General features: G+C 43.8%; 2 protein-coding genes across 2 annotated transcripts in view; one reads left to right on the top strand and one right to left on the bottom strand.

Moving 5' to 3' along the window:
- Positions 1-21,930, bottom strand: part of snd1 (staphylococcal nuclease and tudor domain containing 1) — a 180,072-nt gene that overhangs the window by 90,787 nt on the left and 67,355 nt on the right. The gene's annotated exons all lie outside the window — the stretch shown is intronic.
- lrrc4.1 (leucine rich repeat containing 4.1) lies at positions 4,538-8,004 on the top strand. Its single transcript, XM_067582366.1, has one exon. It carries the CDS (start codon positions 4,547-4,549, stop codon positions 7,391-7,393), a length of 2,847 nt encoding a protein of 948 aa, XP_067438467.1. The 5' UTR covers positions 4,538-4,546; the 3' UTR covers positions 7,394-8,004.

Here is a 21,930-nt window from a genome sequence, read left to right as displayed (position 1 = left end):
GCCACTGTTTGACCATGGTGTGTGACTACTATCCAACATGGACATACTGGCATAACTTAATCCTTGAAAAGACACTCCAAATTAGACAGTTTAGATTCGACTTGAAATTCAGGTACAACCCACCCAAAAAGGCCACTAGCTTGGAAAAGGTTTTCCTGGTTAAGCTCTTTGCCAGTCTCAGGAATGCCATGTGAGCTGAACACACACACACACACTTATGCCAGACCTTGAGAAAACCTTGTTGTGATCACAGGGTTTTAAGCCATGTTGGCCATTCCGGGTCAGGATCAAACTCTAACGGTAAGGGTTGACCACTTTTGGTCAGTGGAGCATTATAGAGTTTGGCAGGACATGACCCAGGCTCCATCAGTAGTGAAAAAGCTGAGTGTCCACTGACAGACCGATATAGTGTGAGAATAGAAAAGACAGGAGAGTGAAAATAGACAGGATGAGGGCCAAGAGGAGAGAGCTACCCTGGCAGCGTATGGTCATGTTTCAGGTCAATGGATGATTTTGGTTAGATAGTAGTCTGGGATGTACTGTGCTGGGTGGGTAAAATACAACCTGAGCTCATTCTGGGTCACTTGCTCATCAAATGGTGGCACACCACACCTACAGAAGAGTGCACAGGCGCCATCTGACACAGAAAACTAGCCATGCCAGTATGCACGCTGTACTACATCTGATTTTTGTCATCAATAATCACACAGAGAACCACAAGCCTTTATTTGCAGTGGGCTTAGCAGACAACAGATCAATGAAATGCTGATGTAGTTTTGAGAAGCACGTTTGCCGCACATCCCGCGTGTTTATCATAACCTGCTGCTGCATGTGTTGCTTCGCTTGCACAGAGAACGCCGTGAAGAGGATGCAGTTGTGCAGCGCACCTTTGATATCACTCTACACATAGCCGCGGTCCTAGGGAATCCCTGTGGAAAGGAAAGGAAATAGCCTTTCTATCTTAACACAGGAAAATCCCCCCTATACTCCTGTGGCTGCCACCTCACTGTTACATGTGCTTCATTGAAGCCCATTCGTATTCAACTGCAGTGAAGTCAAGGAGAAAGTCTGTGTGTGTATATGTGTGTGTGTGTGTGTGTATAATATAGGAGTTGGCTCTAGTCTATACTCCTGTGCCGGTGGGAATAACGTACTGCGCTACAGGCAGTGTGACCTTTTCTAGCTGGCGTGCTTTCCCTCCTCCCTCTCTCTCTCTCTTTCACACACTTATTCTCTAGCTCAGACACAAACACACACACACACCTAGCAGCACTGTCACAGCTAGCTTTACCTACCATCAATTACCCACACTGCTTCCCAGTTTAATGGACATGAGGCTTGTACAAATCACTGAAGATAGAGGGGTGATGGGACAGTAGGGTGCGTTTGTTTTGCCTCTTCTCCTGCGGCAGGAAGGTAAAGCATGTCTTGTTTTCTCCTGTTTGCCTTCCTTAACGTGACCTTTATGGCTGTATGCTTCCTGGAGCGACAGTTTGTGCTCAAATTGAGGGTTAAGGCCTGCCTGTTTAGAGTGCTCTAAGTACCTGCAAAAGCATATGTGATGGAGGGGAGATGGAGAATGGATAAAAATACAAAAAGGTGTAGACAGAGAGCAGAAATGTTGCTCTGTCTTTACTTTCTTGTACATTTTCAGTATTCAAATGAACATATTTTTTCACTTTACCATCTCACTTATTAAATCGTCCTCCGCTCATGATTTGAATGAAAGCATCTTTCTGGATGAAAGCATCTTTCTGTTTATCTAATATATGGTATTAAAGTAACCTTATCAAATTCTTCTAAATCTAAACTTTTATGTCCATTGCACTGAAGAGAGAAATGGAGACAGTTTAAATCTCACCACATGCCCAAAAAAAAACAAAACTGAAGAAGGGAATCGGTGACATACACAGTAAAAGTTACAAAAATGGATGCAAATGTGAGTTTGCTGGAATGAGATTGTACACAAAAAAAATAGACAGTCAGAGATGAAGTAGAGTGACACAGTGACGGACCGAGATTGAGCAGAGAAGGAAAGACAGTGAGGACGGGTGAGGGTGTAGTGGGTGGGGGGAGTTAATGCACAAAACACACTGCATCAAACCAAAGCACTGCTCCAAGCAGGATGCGTCAGCAGTCCATTCATGTTCCTCTATTTTCCACTAAAGGACAAAACAAGAAGAGTGAGAGAGTAAGGAGAAATAAAGTGAAAGAAAATCAAAAGATAAAAAAAAAAAAGAGTGAGAGAGCAGACAAGGAAAGGGAAAGACAGAGGGCATCATGAGAGAGAGGGGAAGCGAGAGAATGAGAGAAACAGTGTTCCATCTGTCTGCCTTTGCCACCACAGAAATGCTGGAAAGCTTTGCCAGACTCGTTCGAAAGGCTGGATTATTGCTGGGCAGAGAGGGGTTAAAATCTGGTTGTTGTGGGGATGCCACTGTCCATCTCTGCCTTTTGCTTGGACAGCCTGTCTATTCCCCTAAGCCACACAAAGCCCCAGAAAGCCACAGAACAAGAGACTATGAGCATTAAAAAAGAGAGCAGAGGACAGCAGGAGCAAACTGGTTTTTGAAGAGGTAGATCTCTAAAAAGGTCTGAGTGCTTTGAGCTCACCCAACTACCTCAGGACACTGCAGAGAGCGGGAGGGAGGCAGAGAGAGAGAGAGAGAGAGAGAGAGTGTGAGAGAGCGAGTGCGAGAGAGTGAGAGAGTGAGAGAGAGAGAGAGAGAGAGAGAGAGAGATCCAAGCCGGCGCACGCTCTCTCTTTTGCTGCTACAACGGATCCTTTCCACATCGACGCTACTGTTAACGTCACGCCTGTAAGCCGCGCGCTCACCCAGCGCTTGCCTTCGCTGTCTTGCTCCTCTCCCCAGTCGGACGCTGCATCAGCGAGGAGGTGCTGATCACCACGAGGAGAGGAGGAAAAAAGAACTGGAAAACAAGAAGATAAAAGAAACAAGCCGGAGAGAGGAAGGAGAAACTGCGCACCACCCCTCCTCCCTCTAACCCACCTCGATCAACCCAGCTACAACACCCCCACTCCTCCCAGCACCCCCTTCCATCCCCCACCCCACTCCCCCTCTGAAGAAATTGACGGATTATTGGGAAGTGCACGGGAGGCAGGCTGCAGCTGCTGCTGTGTGTGCTCGCTACTGCTGCTGTGTGCTTCGCAGGGATGGTGTGTGTGCGTTTGCAATTGCTGCTGTCGCCACCGCGGCTGCCGAGGCTGGAGTGTGTGGCTAGTTAAGAGGAGGAAGAAGATAATGTTTTGTGTTTGTGTCGCCTAGCCTTTTTCGACCCCCGCCGAGCACTCCAGGAGGAAAAAAAGACAAAAAGAATAAGAAAAATCAAGTGGACACGACGCCACATTGAGAGGGGGAGCAAAGGAGAGAGAGAGAGAGAGAGAGACAGAGAGAGAGAGAGAGAGAAAGAGAGAGGGAGAAGGGCTGTCAGACTGATCAACCAACCAACTGATTGACCACTAAAAAGTGAACTGAGGAATACAAAGAGGAGGGGGTCTGCCCCCCCCCCCCCACCCCCAGCTTGTCAATCTCCTTTCCTAACCATCGCCAACAAAAGGCAAAGAACATTGGAAAGGACTGTGGAATTTTCATTCAACCTTCCCCAATTCCACCCCCACCTATCTCCCTATTTTTGTCCCTTCTGCCTTGGCTTTGGGTGCACAAAAAATTGTGCGTGTGTGTTTGTGTGGTCGCCTGTGCTATGGAGACCTGGGTAAGGTGTCTAGCAGGGGGATCAACTGTCGGATTCCAAGGACAAGCAAGAGAAGAGGAGCCGACAGCAAGAAGCAAGCACGGGAGCACTGCTGCTTTGGGAGCCTGACTGGATTCCTATCTACAATCTTTTTTCTTTTCTTTTTTTCCTGATCAACAAGGAAAGGGAGAAAAAAAACACTCACAAAAGGGCCTTCGAACCTTTCTATTTGGATGTGTGGATTTACAAAAGGGCTCATCTTGGTTAAGCTCTTTGGCATTGATACCTGTTTTGACAGAGCAGATATAAAAAGGCTTTCTTTGCTGCTCTTTGGATATACATACATCTGATCTGAATACCACAGCTCTGTCTGATTGCAAAAAGGAGGGAAGCTATATATCTCAGTTCAAGGACCTGTAATAATAACTTGAGGTAGGTGTCTAGTGTTTCAACCCCTCTTTGCATCAATTTGTAACACCCTACCCTCCCTTCTGTCTTGTAATACGGTTTTTGGTTGCTTGATTTACCATCATGTCCTTCTCATATACACATTTCAGAAAAGCCAGCCCTCTCTACCCTCTCCTCTCCTTCTGCCCCTGAGCACAGTGGAAATAAAAGCATTGCTTAACTGAGGATAGGTCAAGTCCTCTTGCCCCTTTAGCAAGCATCCAAAACCCACATTCTCCCCTTGTCCTCTTCAGTTTCCTTAACCTCTTTACTCTGGTCCCCTTAACACTACTACTAGCCAACCAGCTACTTTCCCTGTCCCCAAAGCCCTCAAACACCCCCATCCTCCCCCCCAGATGATGCTGAATTATGAACGTGCCACATCATGAGTCTCCTGGGGCGGGTAGCTGTGCATCGTGCCAGGAAAGCCGCCCTGCTCTGTGTAGTCTTCCTGATGGCGCGAGCGTGGAGCAGCGCCTCCCTGGCCTTGGCAGGGGCGGCGGTATCTCAAGGACCCCAGGGCTGTCCACCGCAGTGTTCCTGCAGTAATCAGCAGGGGAAGGTGGTGTGCACCCGACGTGGCCTCACTCGTGTGCCCCCTGGCATTCCTGCCAATACGCGACACCTCAATCTAATGGAAAACGCCATCGAGGCGGTGCAGGCTGACTCTTTCCGCCACCTGCACCACCTTGAGGTGCTCCAGCTTGGGCGAAATGCCATACGGCAGATTGAGGTGGGCGCGTTTAATGGACTAACCAGCCTCAACACACTGGAGCTGTTTGACAACCGGTTGACGGTGGTGCCCAGTGGGGCCTTTGAGTACCTGTCTAAACTAAGAGAACTGTGGCTGAGGAACAACCCAATTGAGAGTATCCCCTCCTACGCCTTCAACCGGGTGCCCTCCCTCATGCGACTGGACTTGGGAGAGTTAAGGAAACTGGAGTACATCTCAGAAGGAGCTTTTGAGGGCCTACAAAACCTCAAGTACCTCAACCTGGGCATGTGCAACATAAGGGGTGATATGCCAAACCTGAGTCCCCTCAAGGGCCTGGAGGAGCTGGAGATATCTGAAAATCACTTCCCAGAGATAAAGCCAAGTTCCTTCAAAGGCCTGCGCTCCCTGAAAAAGCTATGGGTGATGAACTCACAGATCACAGTGATAGAGCGCAATGCCTTTGATGACCTATCTTCACTGGTGGAGCTTAATCTCGCCCATAATAATCTGAGCGCTGTGCCACATGACCTGTTCTCACCGCTCAGGTACCTGGTGGAGCTCCATCTCCACCATAACCCTTGGAACTGTGGCTGTGAGGCTGTATGGTTAGCACGCTGGCTAAGGGAGTATATCCCTACTAACTCCACTTGCTGTGGACGCTGTCACTCACCTGCCAGCATGAGAGGTCGACAGCTGGTTGAGGTGGACCGAGGTGAAGGAGCTGCAATCCAGTGTTCTGCCCCATTCATTGCTGATGCACCAAGGGACTTGAACATCTCAGCAGGACGAGTGGCTGAGCTTCGCTGCCGCACAGCCCCAATGTCTTCAGTGCGCTGGCTCCTACCCAATGGGACTATCCTGACACATGCCTCTAGTCATCTGAGAATATCAGTCCTCAATGATGGTACCCTTAATTTCTCAAATGTCTTGGCAGCAGACACGGGCACTTACACCTGCATGGTGTCCAACGCAGCTGGGAACTCTAATGCCTCGGCCTACCTCAATGTGAGTGCAGCTGAGCTTAATACATCCAACTTGAGTTACTTTACCACAGTGACTGTGGAGACCTTGGCGCCAACCACGGAGATGTCCAAACCTAAAACGACCACAACCCCTGGGGCTGGAGTGACTGGAGGAGGAGGCCTAGGGACAACAACCACAACTGCCTCTCCCTCCGTCTTTCAGCCAGTCTTCATCTCCACACCAACTGTGCTGCTGCAAAGCACTGACAGCCCACCAGGTGCAGTCAAGCCATCTGTGGTGCCAGGAGTCAAAGGTGCCACTGGCAAGCCTGGCAAGTCTGGCCCAAGTCTGGATGAAGTGATGAAAACTACCAAGATCATAATAGGTTGCTTTGTGGCAGTTACACTGCTGGCTGCTGTCATGCTCATCGCCTTCTACAAATTGAGAAAGCGCCACCAGCAGAGAAGCACAGTGGCAGCTGCCCGCACTGTGGAGATTATCCAGGTGGATGAGGAGGACCTTCCACCACCAGCGTCTGCAGCTCAAGAGGCGGCTCTTACATTGCCTGAAATCCGGGACCATAACAGCATACACAAACTGGACTTTATCAGCCACAAGACTGACTACAGCTTTCACAAACCCAAGGCTGAATACAAACACCAGCCTGATTTCACCCTTCACAAGCCGAAGGCTGAGTATACCACATATAAGCCAAATATGGACTTCAGTAGCCACAAATCCATCCCAGACTACAGCACTCACAAATCTACACCAGATTTTAGCCTTCATAGACCAAAGCCTGACTTGAGCCCATTTAGACAGGAATATAACACTCACAAACCTAAAGCAGAATACAGCCAATTTAAACCGGACTTTGGCACTCACCCAAAAACTAGAACGGACTACAGCCCTTTCAAACCAGATTACAGCACTCATCCCAGGCAGAAAACTGACTTCAGCCCATTCAAACGAGATTACAGCACCCAACCAAAACCTAAACACGACTACAGCCCATTAAAATCAGACTACAACACACAGCATAAATCTAAGGCTGAATACAGTCCATTCAAGCCCGACTATGGCACTCACCCAAGACCCAAACCTGATTACAGCCCATTTAAGCCTGACTATAGCACTCAACCTAAACCCAAAATGGACTACAGTGCCCAGAGATCGAAAACTGACAGTACCTACAAACCCAAGGACCCTTACGCCTCTCATAAAACTGCAACTGATTACAGCGCCTTCAAGACCGACTTCAGCCCCCATAAAGCGGATTACAGCGCCTTTAAGTCTGACTTTAGTCCCCACACTCAGAGACCTAAACTTGATTACAGTCCACACAAAGTGGACTACAGCCCCCATAAGGTGGACTACAGCACTCTAAAGCCCAAATATAACACCTACAAACCAACTGGCCATGGGGCTAAATGGACAGACAACAATGTTGGGAACTCTCTGCCTCGAACCTTGCCCAGCACCATCACAGCAATGGCTGAGCCCTTTGTCATAAAAACTCACACGAAGGAGAAGGTACAGGAGACTCAGATCTAAAAAGGCCCCAAAAAAAGGCTCCCAATCCTTTCCCTAGATCCCTTGCTCCTGCCCACCCCAGTCCCACACCCCCTCCGTCCTTTCCTCCTAAAATCATGCAATAGAATGCACAACAAAAAAAAGGACAGGAACTACTTTTTGTACAGAGTGCAAACTTAAAAAGACTGATGATTTCTTGTTGTACATGCTTATAAATAAATATATATATGGACAAATTGAAACTACCATGGGCTGGTGATAGAGAAACATATATTAAAAAGAAATTGAAACTATTTTCTAACTTGTAACTTCTATTTAAAACAATGAGTTGTTTAAGATGCTGTCTTGACTTTGACAAATGAGGGTAGTCTTGTTTTAAAAAGGGGCATTCTGTGTGATTTTTACACCGTGCTACAGAGAATGCAGTGATAAGAAAAATATTTATACAGAGAAGACTTTCTTTAACAAAAACCGAAAAAAGGTCAGTGTCGATCTTTACAGGTTAATCTTGTAAAAGCACCAAGAATTTGTACTGTGCCAAATGTTATAAATGCAATAAAAAGGATTTTTGGAAGAAAAAAAAAAGGAAGTATTAGAGAGAGATGTTTTTTTCCTCTTTTCTTCTCCTGGCGTATACTGTAACGATCAGCCAAATGCTTTAGACACTGCAGTAAGACGCTGCAGCTATACTTTAACCCTGCATGTGCTGAATGACTCAGGCAGAATGATTCACAGTGCAGAGGTGGATGGTGCTCTCTCAACATCTCCAATTATTATGTTCTTTACGTGTAAGGGAAGAGTTTGTTCTGATCACCATCATTGAGTGTCATGGTGCTTCATCAAAGTGTGGCTGGTCAAAAGCATGTTTTCAATCTAAATTTTTAAGTTCAACAAATGCATTAAGATGTTAAAAGCTGAAGGAATGGTGTGTCCCCAAACTAGCAAAGACATGCAATGACATCATAAGATTTAATGCTAACTGAAATGCTCATTACACAACGCTTTTCACAGATGTGAGCGTAGCTCTTTCTCTACATTATAGGCTGATATTATACTGTATCTAATGGGTGAAAAAAGGTGATAAATTCAGGTGAAATACTGTTTGGTGTTTAGACTATCTTGCACTTTGCCAAAATATAGATCCTCATTTCACTTTTCATTGCACTGCCAGCTGTTGTGCCTTCATCAATCAGTATGGGGGCTTTTTATGGTGACAAATGCATTCAGGTCTTGCTGTTAACTGTACATTTTTCATCTTCGACAATATCACCCCTCTTAATCATAATACAGCCTCACAGTTCTCTGCCTAACAAAGAAAGATAACATACAACATACACAGTGGTTAGTAAGCATGCAGTAGATATATGCCAGTTTGTTTTAGGAAACCACAGTTAAAAGGATTGAAGACTAAGTGGTGCTGTTGCCGTTTTTTCTACTGTCACTCTTTCTACTGTCTCTCTTCTCTTATTTAATCACAAAATTGGGGACAGTGTCTTAAGCACTCTGGTTTATTTAGACGAAAAAAGCAAGAAAGGCAGTGTGAACTACCATGGGAGTACACATAAGTAAAGAACAGATTATATGACTGAAGAAGCAATGTGTGGGTGACAGATGACAAAGAGAATACTACAAAAGAACTCCATGGCAGTGACTGAAAGCTGTGTGGACTATAATTGTCACAGCAAATATAGATATTCCCTTCTCATTAACCCCTATAAAGCTGCACAATCCTAAAATAAAAATAATCTGAAAACACAGTAGCTAGCCTCTAGTGATGCATGACTTCATCATATCCATGGTTGAAGGCCTGTGCGGGCTGGCAAAGCTCTGGCGTAGTAGTGTAGTTGACGACACTATTTATGCAACCAGTAACAAGGGTGGAGAATGGACAGCTGGTTAGGGAGTTTTTCTCTCCAACACTGTAACATTTTGATCTATGTGACAGATGTAAAACAGGGCGAGCATTTGAATAAAAAAAGGGGAGAGGGGTTGACATGGTGCATCACAAAAAAAGAGTGTAGAGGTTAGCTGAGAGGTTGTGATGTGTTTAACCTGCAGTAGAGGCTGTCAGAAGAGGAGAGTGATATGTGTGTTTGTGAGGGTGACAGTCCAGCTCGGAGAAATTAGGAGGTGACAAAGAGAAGGAGAGAACGAGACAGAGTAAGAGATGGAAGTTAAAGAGAACCACTGAAAAGGGAGAGCAGGCACATTATGCAAGTTATTTTTTTAACGTTTAGTTGTTTTAGAGCATATCTAGTGCTTGGAAACGTGTCAAATCTTGTAGAGTAAGACAGCATTAGTTTTAAATGTATAATTCAAATGTCCTCTAACATTGTGCTACATTACAAGGTGGGGACGGATATAATGATCCTAATGAAGAGAGACTACTTCTGGAGTAAGAACAGGGATGGCACAGTCGTGCTTCAAACACGGGCAGAAAAAATATATCAGAGGAAAATAATTTCACCACATAAAAAAGGCAAAGGGTAAAATGTTCTTCCTGAAAAAAAAAACTTGTGGAAGCCGCACACTGGATTCTATGTGCGAAGGAAGGAAAGGACGTCTGGCATTTAAGATAGTGAAGGACAGAGAGACAGATAAGGGAAAACTTTTTCTTCCAACCAAAAAGCAATACATAAACAGCATTTTTCGGTCGATGAAGAAGTGTGGTAACATACGAAGTGGTCATGACTTTATCAGTGCCTTTTCAAAATCAGAGTTCTACTACCCTCCAACAACTGACACTGGATTGGGGTAAAAATAACCTACTGCAGTGCACCCAGGGCCGTCGCAACTGGTCACTTAGGCAAATATCAGACATAATCAAATCAACTAAAGCTCTTGCTATTCTCACCTTCTTGTAATGCATGTTAATGACTCAGCCTGCATTTTAAAACATTAAACATTTTCCGCAGATGCGAGAATGGGCTGGATAGATCAGATATGCATTTCTGTCTGCATTTGTCAATGTATGTGTGTCTCCTTGTGCCAGCTATGTTTTTATGTTGTATGTTGGGTTACATCAAACAAGGAGAATAGAAAGAATAAGAGCTGCATGGTGCAGGAGTGGTAAAACATGGCGAAGATAATTGAGAAGGCATCAGGAAAAAGTGAGAGTAAGGTGATCAGTCTAAACTTCACATTTAAAATACCCATTTCATACTGCACTGACCATTTGTCACTACGCTGACTCATACCACCAACACCATGCCTTAGTCTCCCACTCCTGTTTTTTACTCACAATTGTTTTGATAGCATAGCTATGCAAAGGCAGACAGCAGATTCGCAATTGTCTCTAATGTGAAGCATGTGAGAGGATTGTTCAAACAAGTCAAAAACAAAAAGGTATCACTACTGTATGCACTGTAGTATCTAAATTGATTGTGTAAATGGGTTAGATGGCTCATAAACAGTTGTATGAACAGATGTAGGAACTGTATTAAGCATTAAGCTGTGTTATGGCATTCTTTCATAAGCTTAGCCATACTGTATTGTATTTGTCTGTGACTCACTATGGGTATAGCAGGATGGGGTTTATACTACACCATACTGCTCAATACCAAAGTATGTTGTGCTATGCAGTCACATACAACGCTGCACTGTGCTATAAAAGGCTCTGTCATACTAATCAGTCAACATGGCTACAGGGTCATCAATCAGCCAATCAGCTGGCCAGTCACTGAAGGGCCCGTCTCCATGGGAAACACTCCTTCCTTCCATCCCTTCCTCCTCCGTGTCATGGTTTTTTTTTTTCTGTCTGTGTGCTTCATTAGCAATCATGAAGCCATTTGAAAGAGGAAGCAAGGCAAGATGCACCTATTTACCCACAGCTCACAGAGCCTGGAGAAGGGAGAGAAAGAAAAGGATGCAAAAACTGGAATAAGAAGAGGGAGAAAAAGTGGTATTGAAACTGACAATATAGGAAAGTAAATGTAAGTGGGATGAAAGCAGTTAGGGTCAGAGAAGGGACTAGATCTAAGAGTAAACAGCGATAGAAAAAACAAGATGTGGACAGAAAAATGTGGCAGAGCTGGATAAGGTAGCTGATGAAAGATAGTGTTTCTGAGAGACTAAAACAACTAGATATAAGAGCTAGAAGAGAGAAGTGAAGGAGAAAGGAAATGAGGGAGAGAATGAGGCTGTAAGTATGGAGGAAGAGAAGAAAAAGAACAATTAAAAATTGATTAAAATACAATGGAAAAGAAGGGGAAAAAGAATAAGTACAGATACCAAAAGAGGGGAAAGCAAAGCAGTGAGAATGAGAGGAAGAGAGAGCAAAGGCGCTTGGGAAAGGAGTAAAGCAGAGCAAATGTGATGCAAGAGTGCCAGCTACAGATGGAATGGGGGATATATAGCCTGGCCATCATGGCTCCCGCATGATTGGTGAATGGCCTGGACTGCACCACAAGGGGTGTGGTGGTGGGGGGAGAGGGGGAGGAGGAGGAGGAGGAGGAGGGGGTGGATTGACAGTGGTGTTACCATAGCAGAGTGCAGCAGATAAGAAGTGCTGATACCAGTAATGGACAGGACCACTGGGGGTACTTGAGGGAGGGAGACCGGTGAATATGAAGGCAGAGAGGATAGGAGGATCAAGAGGTCAGCACAAATGGAACTGCAGGGACGATAACTGCCACACTGCAACCGTGTGCATGCCTATGTGTTTTCAGTGTGATCAAGAGGACACTGAATTTTATAGGTCAAAGCCCTTAAAACCAGCAGCAAAAAAAACAACACTATGCTTTTTTTCCCCCCTCCATTCAATTTAAAGGAGAAGTTCATTCTGATCTTATAGGGTTGTTTGGACAGTTGCAAACCCAATTATTGTGATTTAATCTCTTAATTAGATTCTTTTTTCTCCTTGTAAATTACCAGGCACTGAGGCGCAGAAGATGGTTAAAACAAATTGTTATTTCATTTGAATGACCTAGACCAATAGGCATTATAATCTCAATTGCATCAGCTCATTTATCAACCAGATCCACACTTGTCAGTACAGCAAAAAGAATGTCCATCTTTAATGTTGAAACATCTTCTGCTTCCACCAAAGTGGTTCTATTTCACATTGTTCTAATCGGTGTGTGTGTTAAAATATATATGACAGTGTTTATGGTAGAATTATTAATAATTAAGTGGTCAGTCAGTCTCCATTAAAACATACCACACAGTCAACATAATGATATTTAGACATTACTGACAACTTGGTTCCATTCATGCAGGTGTTTTATGCAGTAGGACCTAATGAGGACTTTACATACAGTTAAGATTACTACACCATCTTTGAATAGAGCCTGGTGTGTGGGCTTGCTGCAAGAGGTTTTCTATACAGCAAGGGTAAAAGGTGCTTATTAGCCCATTTGTTTTTTTCCCCCCACATGATACATGCACTTATAGCCCTTTCCGTTGATAAAATAATGGGTTAGACTTTCTTTGAGTGCCGTGCATGTTGAGTTTGATGTAATTCAAGTTTTTCAGGCTGCAAGTTGTGCATAATTATAATGTTTAATCTGTGAAAGTCTGTTTGGATATGAGGTAAATATGGACAAGTGTAGTGGATGCAGGAGCAGCAATTATGAGTGGCAGTATTATTTCAATTTATGATTCAGATACTTGATTTACTTGGATTACACTGCAAATTAGCCAATTTAAACTGCTTGAAGTCGTCATGCATTATGTATTTTATTACCTTTTACGATGTATCGGCTATTGAGAGTTGACACAGCTGATCGACTGACGGAACAGCTTAAAATCTGCATCACTAGTTTATGCTACAGAGTGTGTGCACTACAGGGTGCATGCGTTAGGATTTTGGTGTGTGCACTAGCAGTGTGCTAGTGGAGCAGACAGGAAGCTATTCTAAGCAGGCCTGGGAGCATGCTGCCTTGTGAGTCAACATGAGTCAGGGCCAGAGAGTTCTTTGGCCCCAGTGTCAAATAAAAGGGACTGGATGGGATACAGAATTCAGATGTCACCCTATTTTAAATATTTGGCTTTGTCATTTTGTCTTTGCTGATTAAATAAATAACCCATTCTCTGCTGAGTATATAATTTATATACATTGCATTAAACATATTAGTTTAGAATATCAAGGCACATAAATTTGGGAAAGGTGAGGAAATTCAGGAAGATGTTGGTGGATTGAAAACGGTAAAGGCAGGTTGACATTTACTGGTGCATCTGACTTAAACCGTGTGGAAATGGATGTAAATAGCCATATTCAGTGACCAGCTGGTGGTATGATTTGTTGTTAGTGGGGTCAACAGAGGCGGAGGAAAATTTTTCATCACAGTATACTGTTGGCATTGAGCCCAGTACTATCAAGGCTTTAGTGTAGAATAGGTGCATGCTAACAGATTTTGCTGCTAATACAGAGACAGACCGAATGGAAGGTGGGTTGTGTGTGTGTGTGTGTGTGTGTGTGTGTGTGTTATTTTTGCCATGCGGAGGACCACTCAAGTGTGTTATTCCCTGTGTGAGACTAACTTAATTGCCATTTTGGAGGGTGAAAAACATTCCTGTGTTTTCTTAGCAACCAGAGACGATGAAGCCTTACTTTTATGATCTCGTCCAGTATTTGAGGCCGAGGTGTGTGTGTAGTAAATTATGTCCACTGAGAGCAGCGAACGGGGGACTGACACATACATGAGGAGGAGGTGTTGAGGTTTTTGTGTGCTTGCAAACAGAAATAAAGACACACACACACACACACACACACACACAAAAGCAAGCACATATACACAGAGTGAAAAAAACGAAGCTATTGACCATTAACTTCACTGCTTTTGTTGAGATTTACAGCCTGAAGAGAAATCATCATCCCAGACGCAGCAACACCGAGGATGCTGTGTTCAGGATCAGCCGTCATTCACTCACAAACATACATAAAAACACAAACAAAAGAGAATATATCTAAAACTGCACAGTTCAAATCCCTTAAATGCTGTGTTTGTGCTGATATGGACTATGTTTAAGCACAATGAGAGGTTGCTGCAGCTGAAGCCAGCTTTAGTTACATACAATTATGAATATTACAAAAGAAAACAGGGTTGAGATGGAAAACAGTGGACCCATCCTTTGACAATACAGTTTCCAAATCCTTTGCATCAAGCCTTTCGAATCTCTAGCCACAGAAGCAGCAATAACTGAACAGTATACTGTAGTAAATACAGGTTACTGAAGTGACTAGAGTGTGAAACCTCCCTCACTTCCTGTGATTTCGTCAGCCAACCAGACACTTGCATCCAGAGTCCATGATAAACAAGAAAGCACACAAAACAAGGGTGTTGATAAGAAAACCTTTGCGTTTATGCTGCATGTACAGATTAAGGGCAGAGAGTTAAAATGAAGCCTTTCATCCTTGATATTCCATGAAACAAGCAGGGCGAGTTTTTTTTAGGGTTACAGAAAGGGTTCTGGTGATTTCATCTTTTCTAGGATGAGAATGAGTGTAATGGCCTCCTGCATCGCTAAAGAAAGGAAGCAGAGATAAAAAGACCAAAAGACCAATGTAAGGCAATTAAGCAAGGTGGATAAACAGGAACGACACATTATCTATGATACCCTGATTTAGTATGTCAGAGGAGGACAACGGTAGAGGGAAAAGGGTGCATGTAGAGAGAGAAGTGGGCAACAAAAGGAGAGTGAAAAAGATGGGCAAGACGTGTGTGAGGGGGGAAAAAGGAGCAATAAAGACAGGAATGTGGAGAATTGAAAAGGTGAACGCGATAGATAAAAAGCCCCTATCTGACACATTAAGGAGAGATCCGTATTCGTTCTGTACAAACCGTAGGAATCGTGAATTTACACCGATGTGGACTTCCAAGATAACAAGCAGTGTGCTAATGTCAAAGACTTGCTGAGAAAATGGGCACCGCTGAGCACAGAATGGCACATGAAAGCAACGTCAAGATGAAAGCTTTGACGAGCAGCGTAGAGCATCCTTGGGTTGAAACGCGGTTTTCATGGGGTGGCGGAATTATTCAGCCGCTGCAGCAAACTGCTGTGTGTGTGTGTGTGTTTAAGCGTGTGTGTGTGTGTGTGTGTGTGTGTGTGTGTGCATTTGGGTCAGCAGTGATTTTTTTTAAAAAGATCAAACAAATCAATAGCCGACCTCTGTTTGCAGTGAATGAGTGAAGCCTCGCTGCATTCTAGATAGTTTTTTTTTTTTTGCCCCAACTGGAGTATTTATTATTTAGCGGGGGGGGGGTATTTGTCAGGCTGTTTCATTACTTAATCTAAGTGGTATAAAACATGGATTCAACTCCCGGATACTCAAAACAGAGAGGGAGGGGAAATAAGCTTAAAAGCTGTTTTTATGAGGCGGCAGGGTCCAGGCGCTGATCCCAGCCACAAGTTTTAATGGATCCCAAATAAACAGTGTCTCCAAAAGGGCTTGCTTAAAATACAGTCCTTACTTAATAGAAAAGGATGTGGGTTTGCTGGCAGATCTAAAGGCAGCAGTGAGATAATAAAGACTGTTTGTAAACATTTACTTCATTCCTTTTTTTTCATTCCCCCCTTAATTCTGACCTCAAATAAATCTAGTTGGACTTTTATATATTTAGTTATTGTCGGATTTCCAGTGGTTTTTGGGTCAAGACCCTTTGTAATAAAACACTTGAAATACGGATGTCTATATGAAAGAGCTTGTACATGAGTGACTGCAGGTGAGCCTGTGCCAGTCTAACTGTGCCACCTCCGCATAAAAAACTGATCAAAGCGTATGTCATCCGAGGAAACAGACAGCAGAGAACATTTAAATCCAGTAGCTGCTTATTAATGTCAGACAACACTAAAACTTTAACTTTGTAAGATCTTCTAAAACTACACTGGGACTACCTAAGAAGTGCGTCATTTAGAAACAGAGGAGGAAATTACAAAATATGAACGTCTAGCTCTAAGAGAGGGCTTAAGGCTCCGCTTTGAGAAAAGGATCGGTGAATTTAATTTTCTAACACGATTACAATGGAACCGATCCTCCGGTGTCAGGATGGATCTCGTCATATGAGAAATAATAGTAAGTCTACAGCTACGTCAGGTATAAAGATGTATGCGTCCGGATGGATTTATTTCCTGTGCTTTTATAAAAAAAACGGCAGATTCATTGAACGATAATTGTTTTCAGGGCCGTGCGAATCATTTCATCACAAAGAAAATTTCCACAAAAAAGGTGAATCAGAGGCTCTGCGTAGCCCCGAGCTGAGTGTGACCTCGTCGGCCCGGCTGATACACAAGTACCTGCCCGACGGGGGAGCCGATAATTAGACGGCCGGTTATACTGTTCTTCTCCCCTCGACGATATCGCGTCCCTCACTCCTGACTAATTAAACTCAACCAGACACATCAAAGACGTACGTATGCATGCGGGCTTATGTTTGTCCATCAATCATTATTATTAATTTGTTGTTGCGCTAACTTGACTCCAAACCAAGTTGTGAGCCGTAGTTGGGAATGTACTCTAAGAATGTAAACATCAGGGACTGGTGCCACGAGACAGGGACTGGTGCAAGAGTATTGAGAGGGAGTAGACGAGCAAATCAGGGATATGATAAAGGAAAAGAAGAAAATACGGCGAGGGTAGACAAAGAAAGGTGGCTCTGGGTTTATAATTGGTGGGAGAGAGGAGAGGAGAGGAGGAATAGACGAGTCTCAGGGTAGAAGAGACTTGGCAAGCGTACACCCTCCCACTCTGTTGGCAGCAGAGGCACAAACTGTTTGCTCACAGCAGTACATGCATCTATTAGTATTGTTCCAGGAGATAATAACTCAGTGAGAGTGTGTGTGTGTGAGAATGTACATGTGTGTCAATTATCTGCGAAAAAAGTGGCAAACGAGTTGCGATGAGGTGGCAGACGAACAATATGGAGCAGTCGTATAAAATCTATGCAGAAGCGAGCCTTTTTTTGTGTCTGTGGGTGTGTCAGACTTTAGTGCTAAATGTCAGCGCTGTAGGAGCACAAGAGGCCGTGGTGCTAATAGCAACAACATCTCCTGACAACTACAGCTACCATGAGTCTTGGCAACAGATGACAGGCAATCAAAACCTTGTCTGTAGTTACTGGATGCCAACAAAATATTGGTTTATCCCGGTCAGAGTTGCGATGTGTTCAAATTTGACTGTTTAGGTAAGGAAATTTAAGCGTTGGGAGTACTGATCCCCTTTCAATCAAGCCTCACTGAACATACATACACAGCAGCAAAACTCTCTCACTTTAAGATAGATGCAAGCTGGCAACGAAAAACATTTTAAGAAACTGCAGTGCCCCAGCCAGCCTTTCTTGGAACTTCCCCTGCATACACCCCTGCACATTCAGAGAGAGAGATTCAGCCAGCAAAGGGGTTTAAAGGAACTACATTTCTATAGCTGGCCTCAATTGAAGCTATGCTCACGCACACATACACACGGCTCTCTGTCTGTCGCCCACTTCTGCCATTAGCTTTATCTGTCTGAATTCAAAGCTGAGAGCCCAATCCCCGTTGGTTTTTTTGAAAAGATTTTGCCAGGCTTGTTCTTCCCTTTATGCTCCCAACTTTCTTCTGGGAAAACATAGAAAAAAAAGAAAAGAAAGGTGGGTTGGGGGGGCTGGGGGGGGGTCGCCGATCGCTGACACAGCCGCTTAGATAGCCCCTCTCTTGTTGGTAAGGGGCATAAAGCAACGGAACGAGAGGAGAGGTAGATGGAAGGAGATGCTGAGATGGGGATAAGGGTGCAGGCGTGAGGATGTTGTGCTGGGGTAAGCTGGCAAAGGATTACTGCTTCAAATCTCTCCTCTTTTTGGACTTCATTTAGCACTTATTTATTCTTATCTTTGAAGCTATATTCCTTCTTACGCCAGGTGTACACACACACACACACACACACACACACACACACACAGATAAAGGGGGGGGGTCTTGTGAAAGCGAAGGAAAAGGCGAGAGGAGAAAGAAAAAAGGACGAGACAAGAGGAGATGTCGGGTCTGGGTAGGTGTGCCCTCTACGCAGCAGGGGCCAGACGTTGACAACTCAATAAGCAAGTGAGTAACGGAGGACTGACGTGAAACAGGGAGACACACACACACACACACACATGCAGCAGACGAGGTGAAGGGAACAAGCGAAGATGCTCCGTGTGCACAGCAGGGAGTGTGTGTTGGTCTGCATCAACCATATGTAAACTCTGCCATCATAGAAAAGGAGTAGAGACAGAGTGGGAGAAAAGACGCAGAGACTGAATGGTGTGTGTGCACGTCCGAATGTGTGTGTGTGTTCTAACCCTACAGCCAACACAACGTTGATGCGTAGCAACTGCTGTGCTGTCAAGGGAACCATTAGCACGACTGAGAGGCTGGTATGCTCTGCTCTTGCCTGTGCGCACATACACACACACACGCCTGCCCTCATGCACGAATGTTAGTGATGATTACTGAGAGAATAATTCCTCAACATAGGTCCAACATGTAAAGTGCCAGATATGAGTTGAGCTACAATTGACACTGAGTGCAAAGCAATGGAAGCAACATCAATAAGCCACTTTGTTCTATCAATGTATTTGATGTTTGAATGGTGTAGGCAGCGAAGAGATGTATGCGAATGTGTCTGTCAAAACTGTCAATATGTTACACTGTTGTGTCACAGTCATCAACAGAATAGGATCAATCTAAGCATCAATAAGGCATAGAGGCCTAGAGCTGTTTGCTCAGAGGGGCTCATCAGAGATTCAACTAACATATGGTGAAGGACATTTGTTTCTAGTAGCGAGCACTATGTAGGTCAAACTGCAACAGTGAGAATTCAGTGAGGAGTCATTAAAATTCTAATTAAAATTAGTCTTGCATTACATGTCAATAATCAACATTTTATTTCAAACGTGTTTTACGCAGAAATTGCTTAAAAATGTTATCAGTGAAAGACGGATGCTCATGACGAATATGAACAGACTGTTAATTCTGCATCTGATGCCATTTTTGTTACAGTGTCAAACAGCGTTCATGTTTAGATAACAAACACCTAGCGGCCAGCAGCTCAGAAGGCGACACAGAGGGGTGGGGGGTGGGGGGTGGGGGGGGGGGGGTTCGGGTATGTGTGTGTGTGAGAGAGAGAGTGTGCATGCAACTGTGTGTAAGAGTATTTTCCTTGTGGGTCAGGCTCAAAGTACTGAAAGTAACATGCACACACAAAAAATCACTAAGGGGGGGTGCGAGTCGGGGGGTAATAAAAGACAACTGTGACAACACAAAAGGGACAATAGAAGCGTGTGTGCATGTGCGAGTAGTAACTTTCCTTTAGTGAAGATCATGAAAACGCCAGTCAAGTGAGACAAGACAACAATAACAGCATATTTAGAAATAAGAAAAGAAAAAAAAAAAACATGAAGCTACCTCATGTGGAAGAACAAAAGATGAAGGAGAATCAGGTGACCAAAGGCGGCTTAACAAGAAGACAAGGAGATTAAAAACTCTAGTCAAAGCAGAAGTATTCTCCAACTTTTTTATCTATAAATGTTTCATGTTGGAGAATTCAGTGTAACTAATTTTTTTAGCCACATTTTCCATCTCATTTATTAACCACTACACATTCATTTGCTTATAAAGTAAACTTGTAAGTGATTAACACAGGCTTTAATATAAACCCCATTGGTGAAAGCCAGAACAAGGCTAAAATTGGTCCAACTGTCATCCAACTATTGAGCTACTGACTGTGCCCTACTAGACTGGCCTCATTCAATAACATAATTGATACACCACAGCGACTCCCAACTCTGAATTTGACATATAAATTCTTTGTCCCCCACCCCCACCCCCTTTCTTTTTGACAGCTCTCTTCCTCTTTTTGTCATCTCTAGCCATCACCAGCTGGACTGTGTTGACTGATGGAATAAAAGTGAGAGAATGAAACATAACTGCACACAAAACTATTTTTTTTTTTATTAGTCGAGAAGGAAAACAATAACAGCCAAAAGAAGAACAGCAGTCAAACAATAAGACAGGTAAAGACATGTCTATTGACACAGCCGCTGGCAAACTGGCTGGCTGCCTCCAGAATTCACAGTCAGACCGAAATTCAATAAATAGTTTGGTTCTTTCCTTTTTAAGTGAGAGGGACCGGAGTATAACCGGGGGGAAATGCAAACAAAAGGCAAATAAAGACGCGGCGGAGACAATGGAAGCCTGTTTTTTCCTGCTGCGTCAATCACCTCTGAAACATATTCAGTATTCTGGCCTCAGGTTCAATAATAATTTCAGAAATTTGTTTGGCGAGGAATGCAAGCATACGACGCCGACGCCCTGCGTCCTATATCTTCATTTTGCTTTCTCACCATCGCTCACTTTTACGGCTTTTTTCCAGTTGGCAAAAAAATACAACGATACAACTAATATCAAGACAAAAGGGCAAGAAACAAAAAGATTTAAAAATTTGTTGAATACATAGAGTACATAATATACTGTGAGACAGTGCAGTGTGAGTGTGTGAGACCATTATACTATTGCCCTCATTGATGTAGAAGAGTACTGCAGTGCCCTTCATGTAGAGGAAAAGGCTAAGAGGATTCAGCTGGTCCCCGAGCACAGTGTGTGCCTGTGTCTTTGCACTATTTGCAGGGTATGCTTATCAGAGTGGACGGTGAAGTTGCAATTCCATCTCTCTCACACACACACGCACACACACACACACACACGCTAAGCACAAGGTCGCCCTCGTAAACGAGTTGGGGCGATAAAGCGTTGAGCAGGTTTCTCCCTTCTTCTCATCTCTCCATCTCTATTCAGGGCCATCTATCTCTCAGTCGCCGTAATGGTGTGAATGTGTTTATGTGGGTCGCTCTGTTCACCTTCAGGCTATAATTCACGATTTTCAAGGAACAAAGCAATCCAGCTGTGACACTGATACACAAAAACAGGCTGAGCAGTACTTTAGTCCCAAACTGCTGCAAAACCAGAAGCTGAACTCTTCCTGTGACACCAATTAGTCTGAAGAAATGCAGACAGGCTGTTGCAGGGAACCGAATGTATGTTCAGTTCTCAGCAGAAACTACGGTTTATAACATTATGCTCACCGGGGTGCATTTCAAGGTCAAACTTTAAATTACAAGTTTTATCTCGATGGAAATTACAAACTAGTACAGTTTGCTGGTTATCTTGCCGCTGCTGCCTTATTTCACCGAGCAGGCTAAATCCTCTAGCAGAGACACCTGCACTATTGTTGTATTTGTGACACGTGGTCAGGATAAAGGACTCAAAACTGGACGGATGGATGAATGGATCATAAAGCAAAAGGTGTGTAACCCTCAACAATTCAAACATTTCATTTCAACAACAAAAGAATATCAGACTAAAAAGGTACAAACAAGGGCTCATGTGATTATGTCATTTTTTGAGGGGATATTTTTTTCCAAATATTTGCAATTAAGGATTTATTTTGATGTATTTACTCAATCAAAGTTGTTAAAAACATCATGTGGGTCATATTCTATACTCAAACACTGAAACATACTTGCGTGTAACCAGTATTGATAACGTTATTAGGAGAATAAGGTATAAGCCATATGGTAAAAAGCATATATCTCTAAACATAATCTGAT

The sequence above is a fragment of the Thunnus thynnus genome, chromosome 23 (genome assembly GCF_963924715.1).
Source record: "Thunnus thynnus chromosome 23, fThuThy2.1, whole genome shotgun sequence".
In the NCBI taxonomy this organism is placed as follows: Eukaryota; Metazoa; Chordata; class Actinopteri; order Scombriformes; family Scombridae; genus Thunnus; species Thunnus thynnus.
The sequence above is the reverse complement of the archived record's forward strand: the minus strand, read 5'-3'. Positions and strand labels throughout refer to the sequence as shown.

Coding starts and splice junctions, on each gene's coding strand:
- lrrc4.1 (XM_067582366.1), top strand. CDS start 4,547: ATGAGTCTCCTGGGGCGGGTAGCTGTGCATCGTGCCAGGAAAGCCGCC.